This window comes from Oryzias latipes, chromosome 16 (genome assembly GCF_002234675.1).
Source record: "Oryzias latipes chromosome 16, ASM223467v1".
NCBI lineage: Eukaryota > Metazoa > Chordata > Actinopteri > Beloniformes > Adrianichthyidae > Oryzias > Oryzias latipes.
In genome coordinates this window covers 24,649,519-24,677,283 of record NC_019874.2, presented here as the reverse complement: position 1 = coordinate 24,677,283, position 27,765 = coordinate 24,649,519, and the positions used below count along the sequence as shown (strand labels likewise).

Here is a 27,765-nt window from a genome sequence, read left to right as displayed (position 1 = left end):
GCAGCAGTAGGGCGGTCGACCCATGATCGTAAGATTGCAGGTTCGATTCCCGCCTTGCATGCCCATGAGTCGAAGTGTCCTTGGGCAAGACACTGAACCCCACCTTGCCTCTGGTGGTAGGCGGGCGCCTGTGTTTGGCAGCGGAGCCGCCACCAGTGTGTGAATGTGTGTGTGACTGGGTGAATGGGTCTGTGACTGTAAAGAGCTTTTGGCCTTGTAGGAAGCGCTACATAAGTGTACGCCATTTACCATGTGTATTGGAACAACTATCAACCGATAAATTGAGAGCTTTGCTTTTTAACCTCTCTTTTTTTTACCACAACGGATGCCTTTCCAATCCACCTTTCAATCTCACGGTCTGATCTTCTCTCTCTCGTGAACAAAACCCCAAGATATTTAAACTCTTCCACCTTGGACAAGAACATTCCAAACAAGATCTCCATTTTCCACCCATTCATTTTCTTAACCCGCAGTATCCTCTTTGGGGTTGCTGGGCTTCCAGAACTGGTCCCAGCTACTGTCAGGGCCACACATTCACACACTCTCAACTAGGGGAAATTTATAGTCACCAATTAATCTATGATGCATGTTTTTGGACTATGGGAGGAAACCAAAGTGCCCAGAGAAAACACACATGGGATTTGAACCAGGGCCTCCTCACTGTGAGACAAGAGGGCTGACCACCATTTAGCATTTGGACAAACAAAACCCTAACAACCACAATTTGTGGGTCTGTCTTCCACACAAAACTTTCTCTATCTCCTTTAATCCGGAGTCTAAACTGCAAAATCCCAACAGAGAGTTTAACTTTCAATGAGCAACCTGACTGAGATAAACATGCCAAAATGGATGGACGGGTTTTTAAAAAGCTGCTGATCCTCAGACCAGAAGCCTGATCATGAAGATAAAAATATCTCAGGAGATCAAAAAGCACAGCCCTTAAAATGCCTCTCATTATGGGGGCAAAATAGAGTTGAATCGATGGCTATGTCAAGCTGTGATTGGTGAGATGAAAGGAGCCTCCCTTCTGGAGCCGTAGCTGCAAGATGGAGGAACATTTATTCTTGGAGGTTGATTAAGCTTAACTCCTCTGATCACAGTATGAAAATTGTTCAGTAAATGTACAGAATACACCGCTGTAATACGTTTTAAGTTGGGCAGCAGCTGTGGCTTCATGTTAGGATCAGATGAAATTTTAATGATCACCATGGGGAATGTTTGCCATGTGTTTGAGAGCGTTTACATAGGGACCCAGCTGCTCGTGACCTCACACTTATACGTTTAATAACTACTTTGCCTGTTTTCTTAATAAAATAAAGGTGAGAAAATTGTATTTATACGCCTATCTTGTTTTTCCTCCTCAGAACATGTCTCCTCTTCCAGGGACATTTTCATGTGTTCCAAGAAGGTATGATCTGTTTGTGAATCGTAGAAAAAAAGAAACATATTCAATATGTGCAGCTTTCAGATGTAAAAGTAAGGATAAATTCAACATTGTGTTGCTCAAGCCTTAGGTTCTGAGGGCCACTGTTGTTATTGGATGACTGATAGAACAAACTGTGCTCTTCTAGGTCAGCAAAATGTCAATCCCAAAAGACCCTCGACATCCCTCTGAAAAACATTGTCCTTATCAAAGGCCTCTAAATAGTACACGATAGTGAGCAATTTTAAAAAATGGAACCCTGCCAAAAAAACGTTGTAAATGTCACATTTAACTCCCCCAAAGGCCTGCTTAAGGTGAGGTCACATGGCACCGCAGTGGCATTTTGAAGGCAGAGATATTGCAAGACTCCCTGGGCTCCTTTATGCAGCAAAAATAAGCAGGAACATGTTGGTACCCACAAGGTCTCCAACCAGAGTTAGCAGCTATTTTCTGCCCGATAGTTTATTCTCAAATATCAGAATTAATCACAAAACCCCATCAGCGTTTTGTGCAGCCTGTGAATGACTTAGTGTGGAGAAAAACTAATTAGTTATCTGAGAAATTAAAATGAAAGAAAGTTGTGGTTCTAAAATTCTAAATAATGAGGACTTTAGACAGCAACTGATAATGTTCCAGCAGTCATATAACAGCCTGTGTAGCTTCGTCTTTTTATAGTCAAAAAAACTGAAGACTATTTATGAAGGTGTTAACTCAAGTTTTCCACTGTATTATAATTAATTAAAAAAAATCAAATTGTGTGGGGGGGTTTTCTGCAGAAATTTAAGCCTGTGTGTTAATGTAGCAGTTAGTGCACTTGTTTCACAGCATGAGGGTTCTAGGTAAAATCCCAGCTGGGTTCTTTCTGCGTAGAGTTTGTGAGTTCCTCTCCTGCATGTGTGGGTTTTCTTCCTCCATCAGTCCAAAAACACACTGCATGGGTTGATTAATGACTAAATTGTCCCTTAGATGTAAAAGTGGGCATATTTCCTGACTACTGTGCAGGGTGCACCACGCTTTTCCCCGACAGTAACTGGGTTGACTCCAGTATCTCTATTGATGATTGAATACATGAATGTAGAACTTTATGGTCATATCTAAGTGTTAATATGTTTATCACACATCCTACTATAAATGTACCTCAACAGGATTAATTTCCTCTCACACTTTGGTTGTCGTGTCCTTTCAACAGCCCTTATTTTCTTCAGAGGATGTGACACATATATTTAGAATTGTTTTTTAAAAAAAGAGGCACATCTGAGCTGCTGACCCACAAAAGCAAGGCAGCACATTCCTTTTGAATAACAGTGAAGAGAAGAGCAAAATAATAAACACTGGTAGTAAAGGGCTGATATTTTAAAGGTAGTTAGAACGGTGTTTAAAGTAAACTGGAGTGTGATAAATGAGCTCAGTTTGTTTTATTCAATAAACTCTGCAGCTACCCAGTCTTTAGTATAGTATCTTTTATAATCTTGTTGATTGTGTGTGCAGGATTTGTTGGATGGTCCAGACATCAGTTTAACTGATGTTTTTCTGCTTGTACAGAAACAAAAATTCTCAACAGCTGGTGATGTTAAGGTACAGCTGGTGATGTTAAGGTGCAGGAAACAAAAAGCAAACCTTCAATCCTGCTGGGTATTAGAAGCTTTTCAAAGGCCGACAGCCTTGAAGGTATGTGGGTCTTCACTGCAGGCTCGACTTGTGCTGTAGGACATGGAGTGACCCGCTTGTTTAATCAGGCTCTGTCTTGCGCTCAGCCTCACCCAGGTGGCCAAAGGAGTGGAGCATTTCCTGAACTAGTAGATAAAACAAACTGACTGAGCTTTACCCTTCCTACCTATAATGACCAACAGCACGTGGAGAGCAAACAAAGAGAAATAAAACTGTTTTTATATGGATCTCCACCAGTCATCCCATGACCCTGACAGCAGGTATGCTGGGACTCTTGGTCAAAGGCTTGTGTGGTTTCCAGCTTATCAGTAGTGACACAGCAGGAGATACATTTTCCCAGAAATCGAGACTTTAAAGCAAGTCTAGCCAACTCAGATGCAAAAACCATTACTTCCTGCTTGACCAGTTTCATTTGTTTCACTTTACATTTGCTCTTTAAATTTAATTTACATCTGCAGCAGTCTACACTTTGAACTTTCTCTAAAAATTCAAGTTTAACGTCCCCTCAGTTTTGCTATGAACTTTTCACTTTGACAGCAAAATCTATCTTAAAAAAGTTGGAAGCACGCTGAACCTGCATCACACTGATAAAATGAGTCCTTTATGTCAGGAGGCAATAGGTGAGAGTTGGATGAAGAGGCAACACATGAACTGAGAAACCGGCTATAAACAGCAAGTGTTTGCAGCAAAAAGTCATGTTTACAAAACCCAGCTGGATAGCAATCTCTTAGAGAATGTGACTGATGCTGCATCCTAGAGTTATGTTGATGGGTTTTTTTTGTCACTTCTATATTTGTTCCACTTAATGCTTCAATCATGTTGAGCATCATGGTTTACATGCAAAAAGAAACCTTTTGCTTCCTTCTTCGAGGAATTGGCTTTCCCCCTTTTCACACTTCATCTCTACTGTTGCAGTTTTTAGACTAAGAGGCGCTGCTTCTTTGACTTCCCCATTAGGTGTGAACTTTGTTTCTATGCAATTTCCTTTTATTTATCGGCTGTGTACAAACATTTCTGTCAAGCACATTATTGGTATGTTTGCAAAGGTAATTAGATCACAAACTTTAAATTTAGCATTTTAACTGGACCGAAAATGTCAAATCAGTTAAAACAACATGAAAAGGTTGCATTTCTGCACCTTATCTCAGAATATAAACAAATATGCCAGTATTTATTTGTAAAAAAAACAGCATATTAAACTTGACATGAATATTTAAAATGATCTAAGAAATGATTAGAACAAGAAAATAAAAGTCTTTGATAGAGCTGTTTGAATTGTGTTCCTGAAGGCTGGGTTTCACCTTTTAATGTCTAAACAGCACAAGTTTGTGACAGATAAGGCTTCTCTTGTTGGTTGTCTCTTGGATTATTATTCCTAAATGGACAGAAATAACTTTGCTTGTACCACGCATTTTAATTTTACCTCAATATCAGAGCAGCACAGATGGCCAAGAACATTGAAAAAACACAAATGATGAAAAATTAAAAAAATAAAAATGAGGAAAGTGATCAGTTGGTAAAATCCCTCTCCCCTGGCTCCCTCTTGTGGGTGAGGAAGTGTGGAGTCTGTGCTGCGACTCTGTGCTTTTGGGTGATGATTTACAGTCTGGACACTTCCACAAAGACACCATTGTCTATGAACTATCTGGGCTTCTGCTCCAAGGACATTTTGAGGTGATGCTTGATGCATTTAAGACTAGAATTTAAAAGGGGATCTTACTTTAACTTTACAATGAAGTTAAAGTATAAGTTTGTTCACTTATCAAGTTTGCAAAGTTTAGACATAAATGTTTACATTTGTAACATCTACCTAAAATGAAATCTTTTATTAAAATTTTGTGTTAATGAGTTTGTTGCTTTTTGCCCTCTTGTGGCTAAAAACCACCAAAAGAAGAAAATGAAACATTAATCTAAGTTCTGTTTGGAATTTAAAGAAGCAACTCCTGTTAGAAATATAAAATGCAATGAAAATGTTGCTTCAAAGGAAGTTTGGATTATTTAGGACATCTTTCAGTATTACAGTAGTTTTTCTTGCAGCTTCCTGCTAAATCATCTTTAAAGACTCATCAGAAAGGCTTTCAGTTTGAAATAAAAAAAACCACTATTCATCAATGCAAAAGTTCTATATGCATACACAACACTAAAATTGTTTTCCTTTAATTTATGCCTCCAAAGGGATGTGTAAATATTTACAATTGCTCATGCGGTCACAGTAAATCAGAGTAAATCAGTGCACTAAGGCAACACAGGCAGATTTGCATGTAAATTGTCTCAAGGAAGGTGCCACATCAGCTTTAGAGAGTTTACTGGGTTGTGTTTTACACTACAAAATGTCCTGCAATTTTATTTGCGTTGTTTCAGCCATAAACAACACACTTCAAAGCAGAGACAGCAGGCAAAGACGAATATGCAGAGCCCTCCTTTTTTTTAAAAACACTTTCCAACTTTATGAAGTGATTTATGAAATGGAGTGCTTTCATCTGCAACTTGTAGTCAGTGCTTTAACCTATCCTGGTACGGGTACTCAAACGCACTCCATCTCCCCTCATTACAGTGCTAGACTACCGTGAAGTGTCTCCAATAGTGAGCAGCAGGACTGTTCATCAGATGTGACGTAAAAGTGGGTGCAAGGGGGATTGGGAGATGAATGGAGCCCAGATCCAAACACACTCTGCACCTTCACAACAAACCAAAGGAGCAGATTTATCTAAGGAGAGTCAACACGTCCCGGTGTACACAGGCACCATGAATAATTAGCACTATACACACAGCAAGCAGAAATATGTTCAGCCGGCAAACATTCTGGCCATCAAAGGAGGGGTGGAATAAATGAGCAGTTTTTGCGAAGCCACTTGATTTGGACATGATGCAGGAGGTATTTTATGTTGGGAAATGAAAAATTGTTTTTTTAGGCAGCATGTGCAGATATGTCTGTGCATTTATTACCAATAATTTAGACTTTACAGGAATAAAAGGAAAACATTGAGCGTTAAAAAACAATAAAACATCTCTCAAATTATAAAAGTTAAACATTCTGCCTAAAGTATTTCACATAATGCCAAAGGATGGAAAGCAATCAATGAATGGCACAAGAAATGCTGTGAAATATTCCAGTGATTTTCTGGCAAAAATGTCAAAGTCATTCATGCGGAAGCTTTAAAATGAGGACTGACTTCTATAAAAATAAAAATAAAAAATTGTTTATCTTTTTGCAAAATAATTTGTTAGGAGATTAAACAACATGAGTTATTTCAGGCAAAATAGACAATCAACAATATTGGACATTACCCGCTTGGCTAAAAGAAACAAGTGGCAAGTATTTCCCTGAGTTACAAAAACCATAACTATTCAAATATGTAATAAACAGCTGAAAAAGCAACAACATTGGGTCTATGACCTGGTATACTCATATTCTGCTTTTGCAGCTTTGCCTCATTCATGCACAGACTTCATTTTATTCATTTAGCGTGAAAGCTTTTCATTAACAAGCACCCATCCATTCACGGGATCCCTTTCATGGTGATCTGAGCGTTATTTCCGAGCACCGCTGAGGCGAATCCTCTTAATTGAGAGGTGTCAGAAGAGGCATCTGTCAACAGAAGCCACTAAATAAATAGCTTTAAGTGAACAAAGACCAACTCCATAGCTCCCCCCCCCTTTTTCATAACTGTCAGTTGCCGAAACTCGTGTTGAGGCTCATTTCATTTATTATCACTCACAGTCTTGCATGCAGAAATACAGTACATGTGCAAAATACTGTGAGTGCTATTTGAATTTTCTGACGAATAGAAGATCAAAGGTGCAGCAAATGATCACTGAAGGTTTGTGAGAACGCTGCAGGCAAATTTTGAAATCTGACCAGAGCTTCAGAAGTCTAAACCCATCATTGTGTGTGAGCTCTAGAAACCGTGTGTTACTAAGTACTTCAATTTGGGCACCCATTTTTATTTTTAAATTTAAATATTATTTAGCCAAATTGGTGCAATTACAAAAGGAGATATTTGCTTTGTCTTTTCAGCTAAGAGTGGAGGTTCTTTAAAATCTTAAATTTTATCATCTCCATGGGAGACATGTTTATTTTTTTCAGGAAAAAAGCATCATTCCGGCTGACACACACGGCATGACAGCTTTTATGAAAGCAAAGCTCTGCAGTCAGTCCTGCTTGGTGGAATTTTGGATAACTCCTGTCAGCTGCTTTGTTTGCTTGTAGCTGCTGTTGCAGGACACTTGAAGAGCGAAGTCTGTTGACATCTCTCAGCGCCTTGGTCTTCCTCTGTGGGCTTGTTGCTGGAAAGACAACAAGTGCTTCATTCCAAACATGTCATGCAGAAGAACAAGCAGAAAAGCCTGACACCAAAAGCTACTTTTTACAAACTGCTAGTGTCTCAGACACTCATAGTCCAGAGTTGACTGTCAAAAAGAATGAAATATCCACTCAATGGTACTGTCAAGCCTCTTTCAATAAATAAAAGACAGAAGCAGAGAGAGCGCAGACAGGAAACGCGTCATGGCAGCTCTAACTGCACGTCTGACAGAAATGAGCTATATCAACATCTGGTTCCTGCTGCAGTCCTTCCATCACCACTCTGTGTTTAACACTCACCTGTCTGGTGTGGGTAACATGGGCAGGCCGCCCATGACCCTGGGCATGGCCATGACCTTGTCTTTGTGCACCGACATGCATGTGACCATTTCCATGATGGTGATGACGGTTGGCGGCCACCGCAGTGGGCTGACCGGGTCTGCCTGACCATGGCTGTTGCCCCGTGTGTCTTACTGGCAACGGGCCTCTAGCGGGGGACCTGTGCTGGGTACGCTCCTTGGGGAGGGTCTGAAAATCCACCAGTGGGATTACAGGAGGAGGGGTGGGTGGGTGTTGGGCTCCAGTAGCTGGAGTTTGAGTCTGTGGCTGTCTGTTGCTCAGCAAGGTAGCCTGGGTCTGCTGTCTTCTACTCTGGAAAGCCTGAGCCCTCTCCGTGTGGACTTTGAGGGCAGCCTGGGTTAGGCTGCTGGGATTAGGCTGGGCAGAGGAGTTTGGGGCTGGAGCCAGGCCGCCTTGTTGAGGTTGCCTGGCAACATTCCTAGCAGGCTGTGGCTGTGAACCATGGTTCAGTGTTGCTTGTACTGGTGCTTCTATGCGTTGCTGGCCCACTTGCGCCTGCCGAAAGTGATTAGGATCAACCAAGGCTCTTGTATCTACACCCTGAAGAGCCTGGACCTGCTCTGCTGTGGGTGCTTGTGACACACCGGCACGGCCTGCAGAGGCTAGCTGGCTCGTTAAAGAAAGTGCCTGAGGGTTACTGCTGCGAGTCATTTCCTGCCTCAGGGCAGTCTGGCTACCTCTGATGTCCCGCTCTGTGCTGTGACTTTGAGCACGGGGGCTCCTTTCTGACCGATGGGATGGTTCAAGCTGTGTAATACGGGCATTTGGATGTCGATGATCAGTTGTACGGCTGCTGGACTCCGTGTCATACAATGGCGGGTCACGCCTGGGTGGAGTCCTACGACGGGAAACAGTTTGGTTTGGAGGCTGGGATCTGACCGGTGCTCTGACCGGTGCTCTGACCTCCTGCGTGTCTCTATTTCTAGTATAGTCTGTGGTGTCAGATGGGTATTCAGGCGAGGCCTGGGTGCCGTTTGGATATGCTGGTGTTCCTCTGAGGCGATCCCATGGCATCTGTCTGCGCGTGGAGCTCGGGGTTGCTTCCTGCACTCTTGCAGTCCTGTGTAGCTCCTGCTGGTTTGTCTGTGTGTTAGCATCCTGCTGAGGAGCCACATTACTGTTAAAATGTGTGTAACCAGTTGGGATAAGTCCAGGATTATCCAGATTTCTGTTGACATGACCATTTAACCCGGGGTCACCTGGATAGAGGTGGTGTGGGATTGTGGGATTTGACTGTCTTGTGTTCAACAGGTTCTGCTGCATGGTATCAGCTGGATTGATAGCAGGAACAAAGCTCTCTGGCTGAATCTGTTGGTTATTGGGCGGATACGAGTTCAGATTTAAGTTAATTGTGGGCATTTGTGCATTTGGTTCTGTAGTCCTCGGCAGCGTGTTGAAGCTGACCTGAACCGCAGGTGGCTGCCCGCCCTGGTTGTTGCCAGCCTGTATGACAACATTGGGATTCGGCTGCTGTGTGTTTGGCAGGTTGTTTGCATTCAGAGCTTCAGTGTGCGTGAAAGCCGGGTTGTCAATGCCATTGTGTGGGTTTGAATTAGTCCTCTGAATACCATTGTGTAGAAGTCCATTTGTGAGAGTGCGGCCATTATGTAGGAGTGTGTCGTAGTTTTGCCGTCTGTTCACGGTGAGCGTTTGTGCGTTGTTCTCACGCTGTATTGTGTTTAGGGGGACGGAGCGCCGTGTCTGGCCATTCCCAGGATAAATGGGGGGTTCGGGACCTGGTTCCAAATCCCCTCTAGCATTTGGTTGTGTAGCAGGTGGCTTGAAAGGAAAAGGAGTAAAATATCAGTAGAGAAAAGTAAAAGAGGAGAAAACATTTTTCAGGGTTTCTATCAGGGATGCCACAATTCTCAGTTCAAAGATAAATCATATGTTATAACATTGAACCGAATTGTGAATAGGTAAAGTGAATGGTTGCATCCCTGCTGTCTATGTTTACACTGAAAGTGTCAAACACATACAAGAATGCGTTAAAAGTCTATTCTGCACATGGTGTTCACTATTGACTTTTGCTACCCAATACTAGCGCTTGTCCACCAAATACAGTTGGAAGAGACTTCGTACGAAATGTCAAAACAATGCAAATCTCATGAATCTGGCTCCAGACTTTTTCTTTTTAAGCTCTACTCTGATTTTTGAAAGACTTGGTGTCATAGAATTTCGGCCAGACACAAACCGCAATCATTTATTTCTCCTTTATGATATTTTTTTAAACGATTGGCACTCCCATGAATGAAAACCAAATCTGATTCTCTGATAGGTCAAAGTTTGGCCTGGTTCAACTTTCAACGCACGTTCAATGTCTGCGTATTTAGTTTGTAGAGCCAGGAAACCGTTGTAAAAACATGCGTAGCGACAAGTGACCGTGAAAGGAGTAATTTAAACGTGCGTTACCGTGGGCAACTGGCTTATAAGCAAATTTAAAATACGATTTTTCTGAATTTCTAGGTTTTTGTTTTGTAATATACAAATCATACATTTAACCGAAAACAAAACCGTGACCGCAAGGTAAATCAATCAATCAATAGATCAATCAAGATTTGAACCGAATTTTGGGAAAGTGAATAGTTGTATCCCTACTTTCAATGCCATTACAGCGGGGATGTCAAACTACAGGCCTCATGAGCCGGCTTCCTGACGGTTTTCCAGAAATCCGGCCTTATCTGCTGCCAATTACCTGAATCAGGTGTGTTTAGCCAATAAGGAGATTCAAAGGCAGGTTGGTTGGAAAATATGTTGGACACTGGCCCTCGAGGCCTGGTTTCTGACACACGTGCATTACAGTGTTCCCTCGTCAAATTGCAGTTCACCTCTCGCTGTCTTTTTTTATACAGTTTGTTGTGTTCTGCCTCCTGATTGGCTGTTGACCTTGTTGATCAATCTCCTCTGTGTCACATTTGCCTAAATCGCGATCAGATCTTTGTTTTCATTTTATAATACAGGACATATTTTTCTATGAAGGTTTGAAATTTGAGAGCTTAAACAAGAGAGAAAAGTGTCACAATGTTAATATTGTGTCTGAGAAAAGTGTATAAAGTGTGTAGTGAGGAATTTAACAACCTTAAAACATCTATAGTCTTACTTCATAGATTTCACATAGCACCGGTTATTTATGGAACTTAAATCCTGCAATAAATGAGGGAACAGTGTACAAACCAAAAAGAGAAGTCACTATAGAGAGGTGTGCACATTTTAAGTGGCTTACATTGGGCCTTTGATTCGTCTCAGTCTTGGGAATAAAAATATTATCCCTCTGTCTTTGTTGAACTGTAACAAAAGTAAAAGGAGAAATTACCTTTAGCAATGATCTTTACTACAGTTAAAGATCATTAAACTCACCAAATCAATACTAAATGTGCACAAATTGCAGCATCGGTGATCACACACACACAGACTCACCCCTCTTCCGTCGCACAAGACAGATAAGGAGCACGATGAGGAGCACAATGATTACGAGGAGCAGGAAGGAACCAATCACAATCCCTGCAACTTCCCCACCGTCTAAACATACATCTGGAATGGAAAGAATGGTGTCACCAGGCAAGAATTAATAACGATAATGAGTCTGGAGCCCAGACTGAAAAAAGAGGAGAGGAGGGTTCTAAAAAAATAAGAACAGTGAAGTGATTTTAAATAGAAAAAGATGGGGCGGCTAAAAGAAAGGGGTAGGTCATGGAATGACTTTGGCCACTTTCTCAGCAGATCAATCTCCCAGGATAATTTCTGTCCTGCTCCTGTCCTAAAGACAGATACTGCAACGAATTACCAAACGGGCCTCCATCATTAATGACCACAGGGGGAGTCAATGCTCACCATAACTCACCTACAACAGCCAAGCTAGTGGTCTGTTTGGACGTGCCTCCGGTGATGCTGTTCTTGGCCGTGCACGCATATTTGCCGCTCTCGTTGGTTGAGTATGTCTGAATGGTGAGCACCCCGCCATCCGGCTGACCGGATATTGGATTTCCATTGAATTCCCATGAGAAGATGGCAGGAGGGAGTGAGACGGATGTACAGGTGAGACGCACCGCCTTTCCCACTAACACGTCCCCTCCTCCAACGCAGTTTTTGCTTGTGTCTTTGGTGAGCACAGGGGTGTCAGGCCCGTCTGGTGGGGGAGGATTAGAGAAAAACGTCAGCAATAAACATGTAATTAATAAGCATTACCAATTAAATGCACAAATTATTTGTTAAACTGGGTCTTCTAGAGAGCATTTAGGGTTTAAATACCCTATCAGCATAAATCTCTGTGGTTAACCCCCTTTGATCTTATTATGCAAAGTTATGCGCTTAATGTTGCATCTAAAAGTTGCAGTGAATACTTATTCAGAATCTACTAAAAAAAAACAAGTTTAAAATATCTATACACAGTGGAATTAAAGAGTTCTCCATTAAAATCCAACACAGTCTGAAGAAAAGACTCCTGAAGACCTTTCAGTGTTCTCTGAAAAAAAAACACGTACTGGGCTCTTGGTGTCTGTTTTTTAATACTGTCTTTTGTTTTCAAAAATAACCTTGACAACCAAGTTGTGTGACATCAAAATACATTAGACTTTCATTCGAAGCTGTCATGAAATCTAAATACCTGATGACATTGATCAAATTTTAAGATTTTAGCTTTTCCAGTCTTGTTTGTTTTATCTCCAATTTGGGTTTTTCACATAAAACATGCAATTTCAGGATTTTTTTAAACAAAAATTGATATAAGAAAGATAAACATGAGTCACCATACACAGCAATAATCAGCTGCTCCTTTACAGCTGTAATCAGACAGCAGGGTGGCAGCAGGCAGCGATGAGTGTGGAGATCACACATTTTTTTCCTGGATCCATTTCTACTGATGAGTATTTCTGGAGCCGTTAACAAATACATTTCCTTTTTACTTACTTTTTGAATCTATATTTGAGGTTTTGAGTTAAAAGAAACATTTTTGAACAGTGATTTGGTGTAGAAATACTCCAGGATCCCACGATAAAACTGTGGCTTAAGAAATAAAGACGCGATCATCAGAAAAGACAAAAACGGTCTTGTGAGCTTATGGCAGAATGTGTTGTGCAAGGCGAGTGCAATCTGTGCGGTGCAATGTGGATAGGGAGATAAGCAGCAGCGTTTTGCTGTGGTTACAGCAGATTAGCGGCCTCTCATCTTGGTTGGAGTAAACTCACAGTAGACGGTGAGGCTCCGGGTGGCGGTCTGAGCGCTGACAGGGTTGCTGGCCGTACACTTGTACTCCCCGGCATCGTCTCTATTCACAGGGTTGATGACCAGAGAGCCACCTGAGATGGTGATCCTGGAGTCGGCTGTGATGGTTAAGCCTCCTTTGGCCCACTGGACGCTAATTTCTGTTCCAGCAGTCCAAGCACAAGTCAGAGTCACATTTCCTCCCTCCACTGTCACTGAGGGAATAGACAAAGTCACCCCGGCAACCGCCTCTGTAAGGATAAAATATGAAGAGAAGGAACTTATATTTTATCAAAGAGCTTGAAAATCATAAACACTGAGAAAATGTTTCTAAAGTAACCATTATTGTCATCATTACTATAGGTATAGGGCCAGAATGGATGAGCAAGAAGAGCACACTTCAAAAGTTGGACAATGGAGTGCAGTTTGATGTTTCTGTTGGGGATAATTTGTTGTAATCAAAGCAAAGAGGGAGTGGAGAAGGGACAGCGTTCAGATAGAAGCACAGATGGCAAATAAGAGGGCAGACGGTGTGAGTGGTGGCTGAGATTCCTCCTGACGAACCGCCGACGTAAAATAATTGGACAAGGAGAAGAGGGAACGGGGGAGGACTGTGTTATGAGGAAACTACTGCAAACAAACTGAAATATTAGACCAACCTTTAAATAGCTCTAATTACTTGTATTTTTACAGAGCGCCAACTGACCTGCTAGACAGCAACAGTATTTCACATTTTAGGCCCTAAGCAGCTCATCATTTCAAGAGTGTGTGTGTGGCTTCAGGAGGTTTTGAGTCGTGATCATCGACTCCACGACAGGAAGCAGCAGTTGGGAGTTTGGAGAACATGACCTTTCAGCAATAATAGACTAGTGCTTCAAACATTTCGGTCACTCTGGCATCCCATTAGCGCTGGGGGTAAGAAGGATGAGAACAACTGTTCGTCATCCCTCCACTGTGGGCTGAAGACACTCAGCCGCCCAGGCTCCACTGCCGAATATGAAACTGGAATTATTTGCTCCAAATGCAGCATCACTTTCAGACAAATTCTAATATCCAAATCCAAGAACGCTGCATATCAAATGAGTTTTAATTAGCATGAAGCCCTGAGCTACTTGCTTCAACTCCCCTTCTTTTTTTCATTAATCCTACCTCACCTTCTATGGGTCACTAATTTCATTGTACCTCCCAGACTAATTCTGTTTCTCCACAAATCTCCTCTCTCCGCTTCCTCATGTTCCTGCAGAACGTTATCCCTTCCCTCAGTAATCTCATCTATTCAGACACATTTCTTTATCTCTTACCAAACACCCTCAGCTGAACTGATCTGGAGTTGGAAGTCTGGCCTGTGGTCCCGACAGGAGTAACCTCCACCGAGTAGTTCCCAGCATCCCTGAGCTGGGTTGACCCGATCCGGAGCTGGTTGGAGGTGATGGTGACCCGACCGAGAAACTGCGTCACAGGGTTAATGTTGGAGGTTCCTCCAGACCAGGATCCCAGAGTATCCAATCCATTGTACTTCCATGTCATGGAGAAGATGCTGGTTGTGGTCACCACAGTGAAAAGCGAGTCGGTTCCAGTTTGAGTCAGAACCGGATCTGTCTGGAACTGGATCTGCACCGGGTTCTGTGCCAGCACATTGGCAGACAAAAAGACTAAAAAGAAAATACAAAAAATTTTAAACCTTTTACTTACAAGATATAAAATGTTGTTCTGTGTGTGTGTGGGTGTGTGTGGGTGTGTGTGCGTGTGTGTGTGTGTGTGTGTGTGTGCATGTGTGCGTGTGTGCCTGCGTGCATGTGTTTTAATAATTAAAGAACAATAACCATTCATGTTTATAAGAATTATGTGGAGTGTTATTAGAAAAAAAAAAACAGGATACTTGGCGTTGCTATGGTTGACAGCTTTACTGCTTTACCCAACAACCTTTAAAACTGCTTAACAAATAATAAGTTATGGATAAAACACATTTTTATCAAATCTTTCAGGTCAAAATTCAAAGTAAAGCTGCAACCTCTGGTTTTGACAAAACTATCGAGTATAATCATTTTAGATTTAAAGTTTTTCATTTATCAAGGCAATACAGAGGCCCCAGTTAAAGGTTGTGTGATAATATCACATCCAGGTTATGTAACAGTAATGTCCTTCTGTCTGGACTCTTTATAAAGAAAAATTCCTCAGGTCCAACTGCTGCAAAACTCATTTTCAAGACTCATGACTGAAATCAGAGAGGTTATATAAGACACCACTGTCTTTAAAGGTTGGTTTTGTCCTGTAGGTTAATCTTAGCATCATTTTATCAGTTTTAAGCAACGCGAGTTAAAAGTTTAGGCAAATCATTCTATACAGATTCAGGTATACCAATACTGGCCATTTATGAACAGAGAGGATGCAAATACCAGATATGAAAACACCAATATGTACATAGAAACATGCATTTATGCTCACATTAATAACAGGAAGTTATCAAAGAAAATGAGCAAATGCGCATAAGCAAAAAAAAAAACACAACTAACAGGTACAAAAACAAGGTTTGTGGGACTCTGGTCACAGGAACCACAAGGTGAATTAAGTAATGTACTCAAAAATCTTTTTTTGAAGCCAAATCTGAACCAAACATTAAAACAATGTAAAGAAAGGTAAGTTACTGCTGCAATTGAATATAGATATAAAAACCAACAAAACAAATACTTTGATTTAATTTGCTTGAAAATTGAAGAATATTTTGATTTTTACGGATATTCAGTCATAATATCTCTATCTGTGCTACAAGGATATTGTTAAACAGCCACAAGTGACTTGGCACATCATTAGTGCTTTCACTTGTTCTTGGACGGCTTGTACAAAGTCAGCAAACATGTTGTCCATCGGTAGTGCAGTTAATAAGTAGGTAATAGTTAACATGTGTAACTAAATAACTACAAAAAAGGTCCCGCTGCAGACTTACATAAAGAAAAACATTACAAAACACATTAAAACTGAGCAAAAGTGATTTTTTGTTTTTGTTTTTATACATTTGATGCAGGTTTTCTAGTAACTGAAAGATTTATCACTGATTTCCCCAATAAACCACATGAGAGACAAAGCTGACAGTTTCAACTGAAAAAAACTGGAAACAGCTCCCATCCTCAGTGCAGGCTGAATCACACAGTATTGCATCTCAGCTGCCAATACAGCAGCAAAATTGATATTCAATAATTAGAAAGTGCTGCTGATTATTGCTTCAATTATTAAATTTCATGCGTGAACAGCAGCCTTTGGTTAATGAATAAATTCAAGTATAATTTGCATTCCAGAGCTAAACCACTTTGCTTCACTCACTGCATCAGCAATACTTTTTTGTAGAACCTTTTCACCAACATAAATACAAAGAACTATTGTGAATTGGAAACTAAACTCTAATCACTTTTCAGAATATTTAGCAGCAACAAAAGAAAACTTTACAAAAGAGAAGTTTTTAATTCCTTCAATTTCTAATTCCTCTATAAATTAGCTCAATTCTATAAATTTTAAAATCTTGTTTGTGAACTTCTTATTGGTAAAGGCAACTATAATGCAGATAGTTTCATTGTTTTTAAAATCCTTTTTTGTTTTTCTTTCTGTCTCATTTTCTATGTAGCGTGGAAAGTTTGGACCTGGTCTTGCCGGCTTTGAAAGTAGGCCCACGTTCTTCCCGCCTCAGGCATGCAGGGCTGGGCTGTCAGGCATTTCAGTTTCTATGAATCATAAGACCTAGACAATGCTTTTGTCAAGGTGTGTTTTCATCTGCTAAATGAAACGTTAACACGGTAAAGGAACGCTAAACGGCTTATGAGATCAGCAGTTTGTCCTTTTTTGAGTTGTTGCTTGTTTGTCATTGTGGATTTATTAATCCTTTTTTTGCATGTTTTCTAATGTTTTGGTTAAAGCAGCTCTTTGTTTTAAAAGGTGAAATAATGCCTTAAATGATAATATTAAGTTAATGCTACAGCAGTGTCTATCAATTAAGAGGTTGGTTTAGCCAAATGGGTACTTGAACATGTTCCCTATCTCTAGGTAATGGCCAACTTTATTTTCCAATTATTACCAAAAAACTTGTTTGCCATTATGGTAGCACTTCCAGTACAGCCAAAATCCCCAAATATTAGAGATGGATAAATGTCAGAAACATTCTGTCATTTTGGACCACAAAGTTGTAGATAAAAAATAATAGACATGATGATCAGTGAGACCTTATTTATACAAGTTCATGTCTTTCAGATCCAGCAATGTGTCCTGGCAAATAACTTGAACATCTTTAGCAACGAAAGCATCAGAGAGCCAAAGACAGAAGAACAGACAGACAAGCTTTAGACAACATAACTTTAGTCTTATTTTTGTCAGATAAGGACTACATATTTTAACTATTTTTGGTTTTAGGGGGATAAAAATATGTTTTGTAAAAATGTAATTTAGTTATTTAGCTATTTATCTTGTGATTAGTTTATTTTTTTTTATTGTCTTTACTGATGAGTGAAGGGGTTAGATGGGTATTATATAAGGTTTGACTGATTGATTGATTTCAAGCTATTTAAAAAAAACAAGGGTAAAAAAGACAATTAAAAAGATAGATAAGAACAGATAGTAAGATATCAATTCATACATTGATTAGAACATAAATAAAAGAAGCTGATGCTATCTGCTTGACATTATTGCACTTACAAATACAGTAGGCACACATCACATGAAATCCATTGAATTTAATGATTTTGAAATAGAATTTGAGCAATTAAAAAAATTTGATAAATGGCTTGAAATTTGATTAAAAGTTCTTCTTTTTAATCTTTTTCAAAGCATTCCCAATGGGTTTCTACGTATGCTGTTTTTAGTCCAAAACAAAAAGTTGTGGCGAGCAGGACCATTAGTACAGAGTAAGCCTGTGCATATTTCCCATGATCCATTTGTTTTACACCCTCCCCCAGTAGCTTACAGCCTCACACACTCACAGACTCCCAAACTAACATTAGCAGTGCAACGAAAATGGCGAGCAGGGCAACACAGAAACCGCCCGGCGTATTTTCCATATAACAAATACGATCTTTTTCAAACTACATTTTTTCATCTGCTTTTGATTTACAATAATTTGAATATAGAAAAACTCAAAGATGCAATATTATGTGTAATTTTCTTGATTTATGTCCTCCATCATGAGAGTAATGCCACAAGAAAATGTTAAATACACCCTAAAAAAAGTTAGAATTGGAGTGGGTCTGTAACTTTTCCTTTACTTCTTTTTTTTTTTCTTTTTTTTTTTTACATAGTTGCCATAGTCTGGTTCTCAAAATACATTTCAGTTCATTACTTTTTCAGGCAAAGTTCAAATAAATGTGAAATTCTTATTGTTTATCATCAATACATATTGCACTATTGTACTGAATTCATAGTGTACACTAATAAAACATAGATTAATACAGTTATTTATAATTATAATTACAGTTATTTATCGAATATAGCCTATAGACAGACAATAAATTTGAAGTTTCTTTAAATCTCACAGAAACTCAGATGTAGGAGCCAGCCCTGAAGGCATCACGTCACTGGGTAACCGGACTAAAGAATGCAGCCGCGCAGGTTTCACGGCTCCAATCTAATGTTTACACGTTTTGGAGACATAGAATCCTCTCTGCTTCGATTATTTCTTATTAGCAGACCTTTTTCTTCTAATATTAATGTGAGCTGCTAAAAAAAATGCAGAAGAATGAGAGAAACACGTTAAATACCTGCCAGCAGAAAACAAACATGAAGCAAAGGTTGTTTCATGATTTCATCCGTAGCGGTCTGCAAAAAAATAGACAAATAAGATGACACACACGCTAATTACTTTTTTTTTTTTACTTTTCTTGTACTTCAAACTGATTTTCATAAATCCTACCGAAATATCTCCCGTCTGCTTTCATTTTGAGCTGTGATGAAAGTCCAATTCGTTTCGGACTGACGTCTGTCTGACCGTGAATGCAACTTCCTGTCTACACCTGTCAACACCACACACCTGTCTTAAAGAGCCCGCGACCATTTAACTGACAGACTGAAAAAAACTAACGTCCTTTTCAATACAAGTTTAAGGAGTACAAGGCGTTTTTTCTTTGTTATTCTGAAAAAAATCTGCCTGGGGAACTAAAATTTGTCTTGGTAATATTTCTTAAAATTAAATGTGATGTACCGCCCTTTTTTGACGAAATTAAATCTTTAACTTAGCTATAAGCACACAAAATTAGGCAGATTGTTCTGTTAATTGGAAATGTGGCTTAACATCAGCGCGTATTAATGAAAAAAGAGCTTTAAATCCTTAAAATACACATTTATATATGCCTTCCCCCAAATATATCCTATTTTAAGTGCTACAACAGCCTACCTATTTTTTATTATCGACCACCATAAAGTGAAACTAGAATTAAACATTTAAAGATATGTTTGTCTTAGAATTTACATATAAATGTTGGTTTATTTTCAAACTTCTGTCCTGGTAATGTCCTTTTTGAGTCAAATTAAACTTTCTGGTTTCCTAAAAAAAAGGTTTGTTTCTTGTAACACTCACCAAACATGTAAAATGTTATAAATAAAAATATGATGTCATGTCAATTCATTGGAGGTATTACTTGAAATAAGAATTTTTTTTCTAGATTAAATGACTCAAAATTGTTGGGTTTCTTGTCCTAAAACAAGTAACAATTTTAAACAAAATATTACTTAATTTTGTCGTTTACCCGGTTTAATAAGATATTTAACCGAGGCACTAGACAAAAATATTTTGGCGAGATTCTGTGTTTTTCCAGTAAAGTAAAATGGTTTTCTTCCCTTTTTCTTTGAAGCTTTTTGTTGCTGGATTATTTTCTATCATTTTTGCTCATAGTTATGGTCTAGAGATGACATTTTGAAACATAAAAAGACAATAAAACAACAGTCTTTTTTTGTTTAATGGGAGAAATGTGCTTTACATCACAGAAAACCAAACTAATTTCATTCTCTGTAGGAAGCAAGAGTATAAACTAAGTTTACAAAGGGGAACATATCGGTGCTTTGCAGTTGTGTAGTTAGTGTCACCCACTAAACAACTCTTTTATCTGTAGACAAAGATCTCTGTTGGATCCACAGCTGCGATGCCGAAGATTCCCCACAAATTGTCTGCAAATACAAATGGGTTTATAATCACTTTTAAATCACTCATCTGTACGCCCCAGGATGTAGCTAAAGTGATAAAATGCTGCACTAACCTTTAAATAAGTCATGCAATTATGCTCCAGTGTTCTAGTTGTGCAAAAGATGTGTAGCTCAGATGATCTCATGCCTTAGAGCTGCTTTGTGTTGTCAAGTCATCCTGTATCGCGAGATCAGCTGAGATTAAAGTGGAGTTTCATTTGTGTATCTAATGGCTGAGGTAAAAAATGACTTTAGAGTGGGAACTTCCCAATGTAGCACAATTGTTGGAATTCCCCGTCTTTTCTCAGTTCTGTCCAATGAACAGTTATTGGAAAAAAGGAAGAATAGAGAAAGCCATTTTCTGGATTACCTCCTCTCAACAATAGAGCCAAGACAATGCAGGGGTCCTGCAGTGCAAATGGTGTTTGTGCAGAACAAGATGTTTCAAGCACAAAGGCCATTCCAAGAAACAGAGGTTTGTGTTCCTCTTATAAAGAATCCCATGCAGTTTTACAAACAGTAACAGAGTGTGAACGTCTGGAGATGTTGCATTGTTCAGGGAGAGTTTGTTTGGGAGAGAGGTCAGCAAAAACAGCGTGACGAGCAGGAACAGGAGGTGTGTTACTGTATTTTACAATAGATCGCACACTTATTAGAAGCACAAAGCAGAAAGAGTTATTGAAAGTACAGGAAGGGCAGAGAGGGGGCCGTCGAGGGGGAGGAAACAGCTTCAAGACTGACGCCTGCACCCTGACAAGAGCAGGAACGTCCAAAAAACACTGTTTTGTTTCTCCTACTGTAATGAGAAAATCTTTGGAACCATAAATCTACCCTCAGGATGAACTTTGCTGCACTTTGAAACCTCACCACAGGAACGCAGAGTGGAAAAACCTCGACTCTGTTCAACTGTTTGTCTCCTTTTTGCATCGGTAGGTGAATCCTATTCAAGCTGGTTAACTGCAAAGTAAACAACAGGATGGATCCCAGGGTGTGTTTAATGCATGCAGGCAGTGCTGCTGTGCTGCTCCCAGTGTTTGGGTTCCCTGTGTGTTGTGTTGGAGCTGCTGTGCAGGGGGGATTTGAGTTTTGACAAATGTGTGGCTCTGTAGCTCAAATATGCCATTTAATGAGAAGTGTCACATGTAAATAGAAAATACATTAACTGAGCATTTTTATTAGGAATGTTTTGCTTTCTTTTGAGTTATTAGTTGTGCTGCAGCATTGGTGTACTGTAGAGGGTAAAATGTTCTGCACAAATCCTGCTTCCTCTGCTTTCTTTCTGCAGCTGCAGGCGTCATGGATGTGCAGAATTTCCTGTGCTGGAGAGTTGCCCCACTGTTTCTCTTGAGTAAGGCTTCTTTTTGTAACCATGATCATAATTGTTTATAGAAAAAAAAAGATTTATCCAGAATTCTCACAGACATGATTTCTAATGTTTCTTTTTCAAGATACACACCAAACATCCCATTTTGCACCTCTTGTGGAAACACAAAGCAGTTCTGCTAAATGGCCTCTTGCATTAATAACCACAGTTGCCTTATTTAAACTTCCCTTATGGCACAACCGTGAAGTTGAGACACGTGATTTATAACTCTTGAGGAGGCTACACCAAGGCTCACCAAGCTTTGTCTGTAAGGACAGTGGTGAGGCTTGATTGATATCACATAAGGCTTGGCTGTCATCCACCATAAATCATCACTTGAGGTTCAAATCAGACACTTTCTGTGCATCCATACACGGAAGTCTGTAAAACATGCAGTATTATTGCATAAGCCCTGCAAGGACTGAGTCCATTTATTTCTTTAAAGACCCAGTCTGACAATTCTTGTGCTTTTTACTGTTTTTTAACATGTTTTTTGATGAAGAAGGACTTATTTAAAAGATAATTCACCTTAAATTGCATTTCTAAGTATATCTTTATTTAATTGTTGTGAATCAGGAGTAGATAAATGGCTTATGTCATGATACCTGCTCGACATCCACTTGTAGGTGATCTGTGTACGTCTTAGTTTTCCTCGTCTGAAAAGTCAGGGATTCAGATGAGACATTAGTGTTTTAAGTATATGTACGGATAATTTAATAAAGCAGACGGATAAATGATCCGATCTCTGTCCACAGTGACTTGTGGGCTCCATTCCATGTCTGTGCACATCATCAATGAGGAGCCTGTGCATGTAATCCCCGGCTCTAGTCTGGTTTTGAAGGCCCGGATTGATCAGGGTCCCCTGGAGGCGGTTTCCATGGTGACCTGGGAGCGGAAGCCCGAAACTGGAAGTCCTCCGGTGAGGGTGACACTGGCCACTTGCCCGGGCAGGAGCCCCCAGTGCACTGATTCAAGGCCAAACATCCACGTGAGCGTGGAGCAGCAGGAGACGACACTGGAGATTAATGGATACAGCAGAGCAGACAGCGGCGTGTACGCCGTGACTGTGACAGATCACACCGGAGCCAACATCACTGCATACTGCATCGTCAGAGAATACGGTACAGAGCTACGTGGAACAACATTATTCATCCATACAACAACTGATCTGCACTCAACCTGAAAAAATGAATAAAAACAATCATGATCACACAGTAATTGGAAATATTAATCGCTTCCTTTCATAAACATAGCAACAAATATTTCTGGAAAAGTTTTAGTCACGCCAACAAGCATTAACATTTCTCAGATATTCACCTTGTTAGCCGATGATCATTTCGTCTAGTCTGAGATCAGCTAGTTTAATGAATGTGCATTCATTTCTCATCAACTTTTATTATTTTCCCCTAATTGTGGATGACTCACTCAATCAATAATGTAAAGCTTTAATTTAAATGCGCCTGAAGGCTCATTATTCCTGCTCCACTCTTTTTCTCTGCAGGATGTCTGTCTCTGCTTTTTCTCAGATCTGACTCTAACCGTATCAATTTGTCAGCTCTTCTCTTCTCTTACATCTGCTCTCAGCTTCCAGGGATTTCCATCATCTCACACTACATTATACCTCAATCTCTGATCTCATTATGGTCTCTGAATCTGAGCCAGTTTCTCCCAACAGCATTAAACATCTCTCATGATTCTTTGTCTTGAACCCTCTTGGTCAGCCACGCACCATTATTCTTGTTTAATACCAGATGAATGTCCACAGCTGAGCATTTCATGCGGCCTTTCATTTCTTCTCAGTGCAGAGTTTTTACCTATTGTCATATTTGAACCCATCGCTGCAGAAGCTGTTCATCATGTTACTGTCAGCATCAACATGTCTCACTCTGTGCTGGTGTGTGGGGAGGCCTGGGGGACGGAGCCTCACTTCAGCTGGCTGTACGAGAGAGCCGCCATCAGCCAGACAGTGGGGAGGGTCTCCAAGGATGGAACCACGCTGTTTGTCATGAAGTCTCCCATATGTGGCCACTTCACCTGCACGGTTAGCAACAAGCTGGGCTACAGCTCTGCCACCTACACGGCAGGTACAGGCTGCTGTTTTTCTGTCTGCCTTCTTTGTATGTATGTGGGATTTGGAATTGGTTTATTTCAAGCAATCTTTTGAATTATTCAATTTTATGGGTACAGACTTCTTGTTCTGGGTTTTCATCCTACTTCCTCATTGGGTTTTCTTTATTTTTTTGACTGACAGCACCTTGTGGGACTCAAGGCAGAGGGATGACGGTGGCAGTGGTCTGTCTCGTCTTTGTACTTATGGTGTGTGCAGGAGTGTTTGCATTTCTTCTGTGGAGGTACAGTAATGCACAAAGGCACTTTGTCAGACACAAATCTCATTTCAGGCCATGCGCTGATGACAAAACCAGATCCATGAAAAAAAACAGACTGGTTGTAACTATTTTAAAAAGGATAAAGAAAACAGGGGGGCACAGACGGAAACAGCAAAATGTGACATGGCGTCCTCCCTCACGATATGCAACATGACAGGCCAAGCTGTGTCGACTGACAAAACAATTCTTATTGAGTGTGTTGAGCTGCGTTTGTCATTGCTGTTTGATCTAAATGGAACTTTCTTTTCAGGAAACGCCGGCACAATAACAGGGGAGAGAGACTGCATGAACATTTAGATGACACCTTCTAAAATAAGGCCATTGCCATTTCTCAGAGGAGAACGAGAAACACAACACGGACTATAAGGGAGGACCTTCCTGTCCTGTGAGCCGGGTGACCTTACACTGCATTTTGAACAATGGCAAGAGAGAACTGCTTTCTGACAAAACAAAAAAATCCAAAAGTTGATCCTTGGCATGAAGCAACAGCGGTGTCCTTACACTGCCTCCTTTTATGAACAATATGAAACTGCACCTTTTTAAAAAAAATAATTTTGTACATTTATTGTATCACAGTATCTTTTATTGCCTTTAGACTGAAACACCTGAAGATAATTATGATACGAGCATCCAAAAATCTCATTTCAGTTTAGAAAGACTGTAGTTTTTTATTGCTGTGTTGCAGATGAGCAGAATTTAAGATCTGAAGGAACCAATGTAATTTTGAGGCTATAAAATAGCAATCAAAGAAAATAGGTTTTGAGTATAGCTCTTTAAAATAAACGTATGTGTGTGATGATGACTGGTTAGATGTTTTGCTAAACTTCCTGAAGGAAATGGTGAGCTGCAGTCACAGTAATTGTGCCTTTATGCCTCGCTTCCAGGATAATATCTCCACGAGTGCTACCTGGGATTACCTCCGGACCTGTCCATTCTATCCACGGTCGCCTCGTCAGCTGTTCATGCCCGCTCAGCCTTCACAGAAGCCTTCCAGCCACGCCACGACTTCTTCCTACTCACCTGCAGCCTCAACCCGAAAACCCCTCGCCTTTGCAAGAAAAATAAATCAAACTACTTACCATAAACTTTCCCGGTTTTCCTTCCGGGTTCTAGCATCTGGGTCGGTTTCAAAGTCTCGGATACCATGACACACTTGTTGCTATTGCATTTATTCCTGAAAAAAAACATCACATATGCATTACATTCTACATGAATCCTGGTCAAAGAAATAAACAAACTTTGACTCTTAAAGTTAACTGTGATAAACGTCTCAAAGCCTAAATTGTCAGTTTTGTTGTGAACGTGGAGGAAAAACTGTTGTTGACTTGTATTTGCCACATTCATGAGCCTCTGCAACCTTTATTTGATCTTGCTAGTCTTCAGATTCTTTTATTTTAATTCCTTTAGCTTAAAAACACAACATAAAAAAGGTTCAAGCTGTCACTGTGTATACTGTTTTTTTTTAAACTTTTCTTTGTGTTCCTTTTTTATCTTTGAAAACAGCAGCTTGACAAACTGTAAAATTGCAGTTTTAGTACCCATTGTATTGTTTTAGGATTAAACACAGCCATGTTTAGAAACACCAGCAGTTTGCCTTTACTTTTTTACTTTTCTTTACTTTTCTGTTGGTCATGTCGTGTAATTGTTTTCATGCATTCATGTTCATGCTTGTTTCGTTTTCTTTTTATTTCATTAAAAATTCGTGGATGTTGCAATCTTATTTAGATTTTATGTCAAATATTCAGCCCTTTGGTTTCATATGTTTAAATTTAACTCGTTTTGCTGCTTTTTTCAGAAAACAGAAGCTTGTGATGTGAATGTGATTTGTGGAGCTCAGATATATTTACATATCTGCTGTCATCCATGTTTATTTCAGTTTTACTTTTGCTTCTGGAATCGAACAAATTGTTCTTGGGTATCATCCAGAAGCATATTTTTGTATCTTCCACCTCTGTGAACCACAGTGCAGCCAGCGCTCTGAAGCACTCTAACCTTCAGTAGTGTTAATGTTGAGCCTCGTGGAGGAAAAGGAAACAAAGAGGTCAAAGGAAGGGCAGGTTTTATTGAGTTTGGAGAAAAAAAAGAAATAGAACAAATGTCGTAGAATCTGTTATGTGCTGGTGGGAGTTTTCATCAATACCTTCTATAACAATATTTTAAACTATGAAAAAAAGTTAATTTTCGTCCAAAAGACAAAACCTGAGTAAGATTACTGGAACAAATGACTCCTTAAGACAGAACAGTGGAGGACTCCATGCAGATGCTTGGTTAAAGGTTTTGAATGTAAGCAGTGTGCTGAATTATACTGCAGATAAACGGTGTCCATAATTCCTCTGAGGAGTAATTTGACAGCGTATAAGCTGTGAAGGAGTGCAGAACATTCTCAGTTGGTTACCTCCCCCAGATTTGTGTCAAAGCCCTCTTTGCCACGAGTCTATTATCCCTTGTATTGGTAGTCTTCTGTGTGCTGGCCTGCATTAATTCTCCTCCCATCATGCTTCAGGAGAGATTTAGGAACAGGGGAGGTGTGTACATCATGTGGAAGGGAAGCTGAAAGCTAAAGAGCCCAAACTGGACATGGGAAAACTGAGATGGATCCACCAAAAACTTTTAGTCAGGATGCCACCAAATCCATACCATCAGAGAATTTTCCATTTGACTTATTTTTCTAAGTAACAACGTGATTTATAACGAGATTAAACTTTTTTTTTTGGCTTAATGCAAATAAATGGTTGAAAGCAGCAAGAACTTTCTTGAAGGAGCGTTCATTAAGAGCGAGATTGCCTTTATTCCATTTTTATTGGATACGTGTCAGTGCTTATTATTAAGATTCTCAAGATAGCTTTTATTGAATTTGAATCAGGGAGACATGGAGAGAGACAACATTACGACCCTATAAATAGATTGTCTGATAGTATTTGGTGAAGTTCATTTACTTGATGTTTTTAAAAAGGAGAATTGTGCTTTTTTACTTTAGGCTAACATGATCCCATTTGTGCTGTAATGAGTATTTCAAGTATTTTGAATTTAAACAGACTTATAGCACTCAGCTGACTCAAGAAAGAGCCAGCATTCAGCAAATGTTGAGCACAGGTATGCTGGACTTTGGGAATATTTTATATTTTGTACATTAGAAAGTCATATTCTGTCTTCTAAGAAAGCTTTTTGGTCACAGTAGACATTCCTTTAGTAAATGTATTTGGTAAGCAAATCGAAAAGCAGCTGAAAGAGACAATTTATCAAATAGGGTTTTTTTTTGCTTCTTCGTGTGTTAAAGATGTTAAATACTACTCTAAAAAAAAACATCAATATGCAGCAGAAACAAAATTAATTCCTAAAAGTTGTGCATTTGATACACCTTTAAAAAAGAGGAAAACAAAATTTCCGTCATCTTGCTGCAAAAGCCGCTTCCTGCCGCTACTTCAGTGTCTCTGTGAGCATTCAATAGGGGTAAAAATAAAAGCAAGAATGGTCGATCTGTTATTGTCTCGATGAAAATCTGAAAAGTATCATATTAAGCTGGCTGCTTCGCCTAATGCACTTACCTTTAGCTTGTAGCATAACAATAGTAGTACGTCACGTTTCCCAGCATGCTTTGCAGCCAATCACCGTGTCCCTGTAACCAAGGTGTAACAACAAGACCAATGATTGGCCGCAAAGCATGCTGGGAAACGTGACGTACTGCTATTGTTATGAAGCGGCTTTTGAGCATATCCGCATGAATGACATATGACGTGAATAATTATTGCGTTCGAACGGATTAATTATTGCGTAAGAGCTAATCATTTCGAGGGAACGGAATAGTATCTTGTGGGAACGGAATAGTATTTCGTACGAACAAGATATTAATCCGTGGGAACAAGATATATTTTAATATCTTAATGTCAGGACAAGGGCTCCGTAGAATTCA

The 27,765-nt window shown here is 39.8% G+C and overlaps 2 protein-coding genes across 11 annotated transcripts in view; one reads left to right on the top strand and one right to left on the bottom strand.

Annotated features, from left to right (window-relative positions):
- Window positions 1-5,232: 5,232 nt before the first annotated feature.
- LOC105356000 (HEPACAM family member 2) overlaps window positions 5,233-27,765 on the bottom strand; it is a 28,286-nt gene continuing 5,753 nt past the window's right edge. The window contains exons 1-9 of one of the 3 annotated variants that reach the window (XM_023964072.1): window positions 18,841-19,490; window positions 18,689-18,746; window positions 14,255-14,605; window positions 12,938-13,204; window positions 11,596-11,880; window positions 11,172-11,285; window positions 10,978-11,039; window positions 9,422-9,533; window positions 5,233-7,378 (exon numbers count right to left, since the gene is read on the bottom strand). In XM_023964072.1, coding sequence (XP_023819840.1) covers window positions 7,110-7,378; window positions 9,422-9,533; window positions 10,978-11,039; window positions 11,172-11,285; window positions 11,596-11,880; window positions 12,938-13,204; window positions 14,255-14,605; window positions 18,689-18,728 — 1,500 coding nt within the window. In that variant the 5' untranslated portion in view covers window positions 18,729-18,746; window positions 18,841-19,490 and the 3' untranslated portion in view covers window positions 5,233-7,109. Of the gene's footprint in view, window positions 7,379-7,694; window positions 9,534-10,977; window positions 11,040-11,171; window positions 11,286-11,595; window positions 11,881-12,937; window positions 13,205-14,254; window positions 14,606-18,688; window positions 18,747-18,840; window positions 19,498-27,765 lie in introns of those variants that run through there. The other 2 variants (XM_023964070.1, XM_023964071.1) reach the window with 2 other exon arrangements.
- The window catches only part of LOC105356002, a 50,284-nt gene continuing 43,153 nt past the window's right edge, over window positions 20,635-27,765 (top strand). Inside the window, exons 1-7 of one of the 8 annotated variants that reach the window (XR_002874916.1) lie at window positions 20,650-21,034; window positions 21,391-21,453; window positions 22,224-22,589; window positions 23,313-23,552; window positions 23,720-23,819; window positions 24,106-24,240; window positions 24,740-25,575. Coding sequence is in view for 4 of the 8 variants with exons in the window: in XM_023964074.1 (XP_023819842.1) it covers window positions 21,402-21,453; window positions 22,224-22,589; window positions 23,313-23,552; window positions 23,720-23,819; window positions 24,106-24,166 (819 nt within the window). In the remaining 4 variants the exon portion in view is untranslated. Of the gene's footprint in view, window positions 21,035-21,390; window positions 21,454-22,223; window positions 22,590-23,312; window positions 23,553-23,719; window positions 23,820-24,105; window positions 24,304-24,739; window positions 25,576-27,765 lie in introns of those variants that run through there. The other 7 variants (XR_002874915.1, XM_023964078.1, XM_023964079.1 and 4 more) reach the window with 7 other exon arrangements.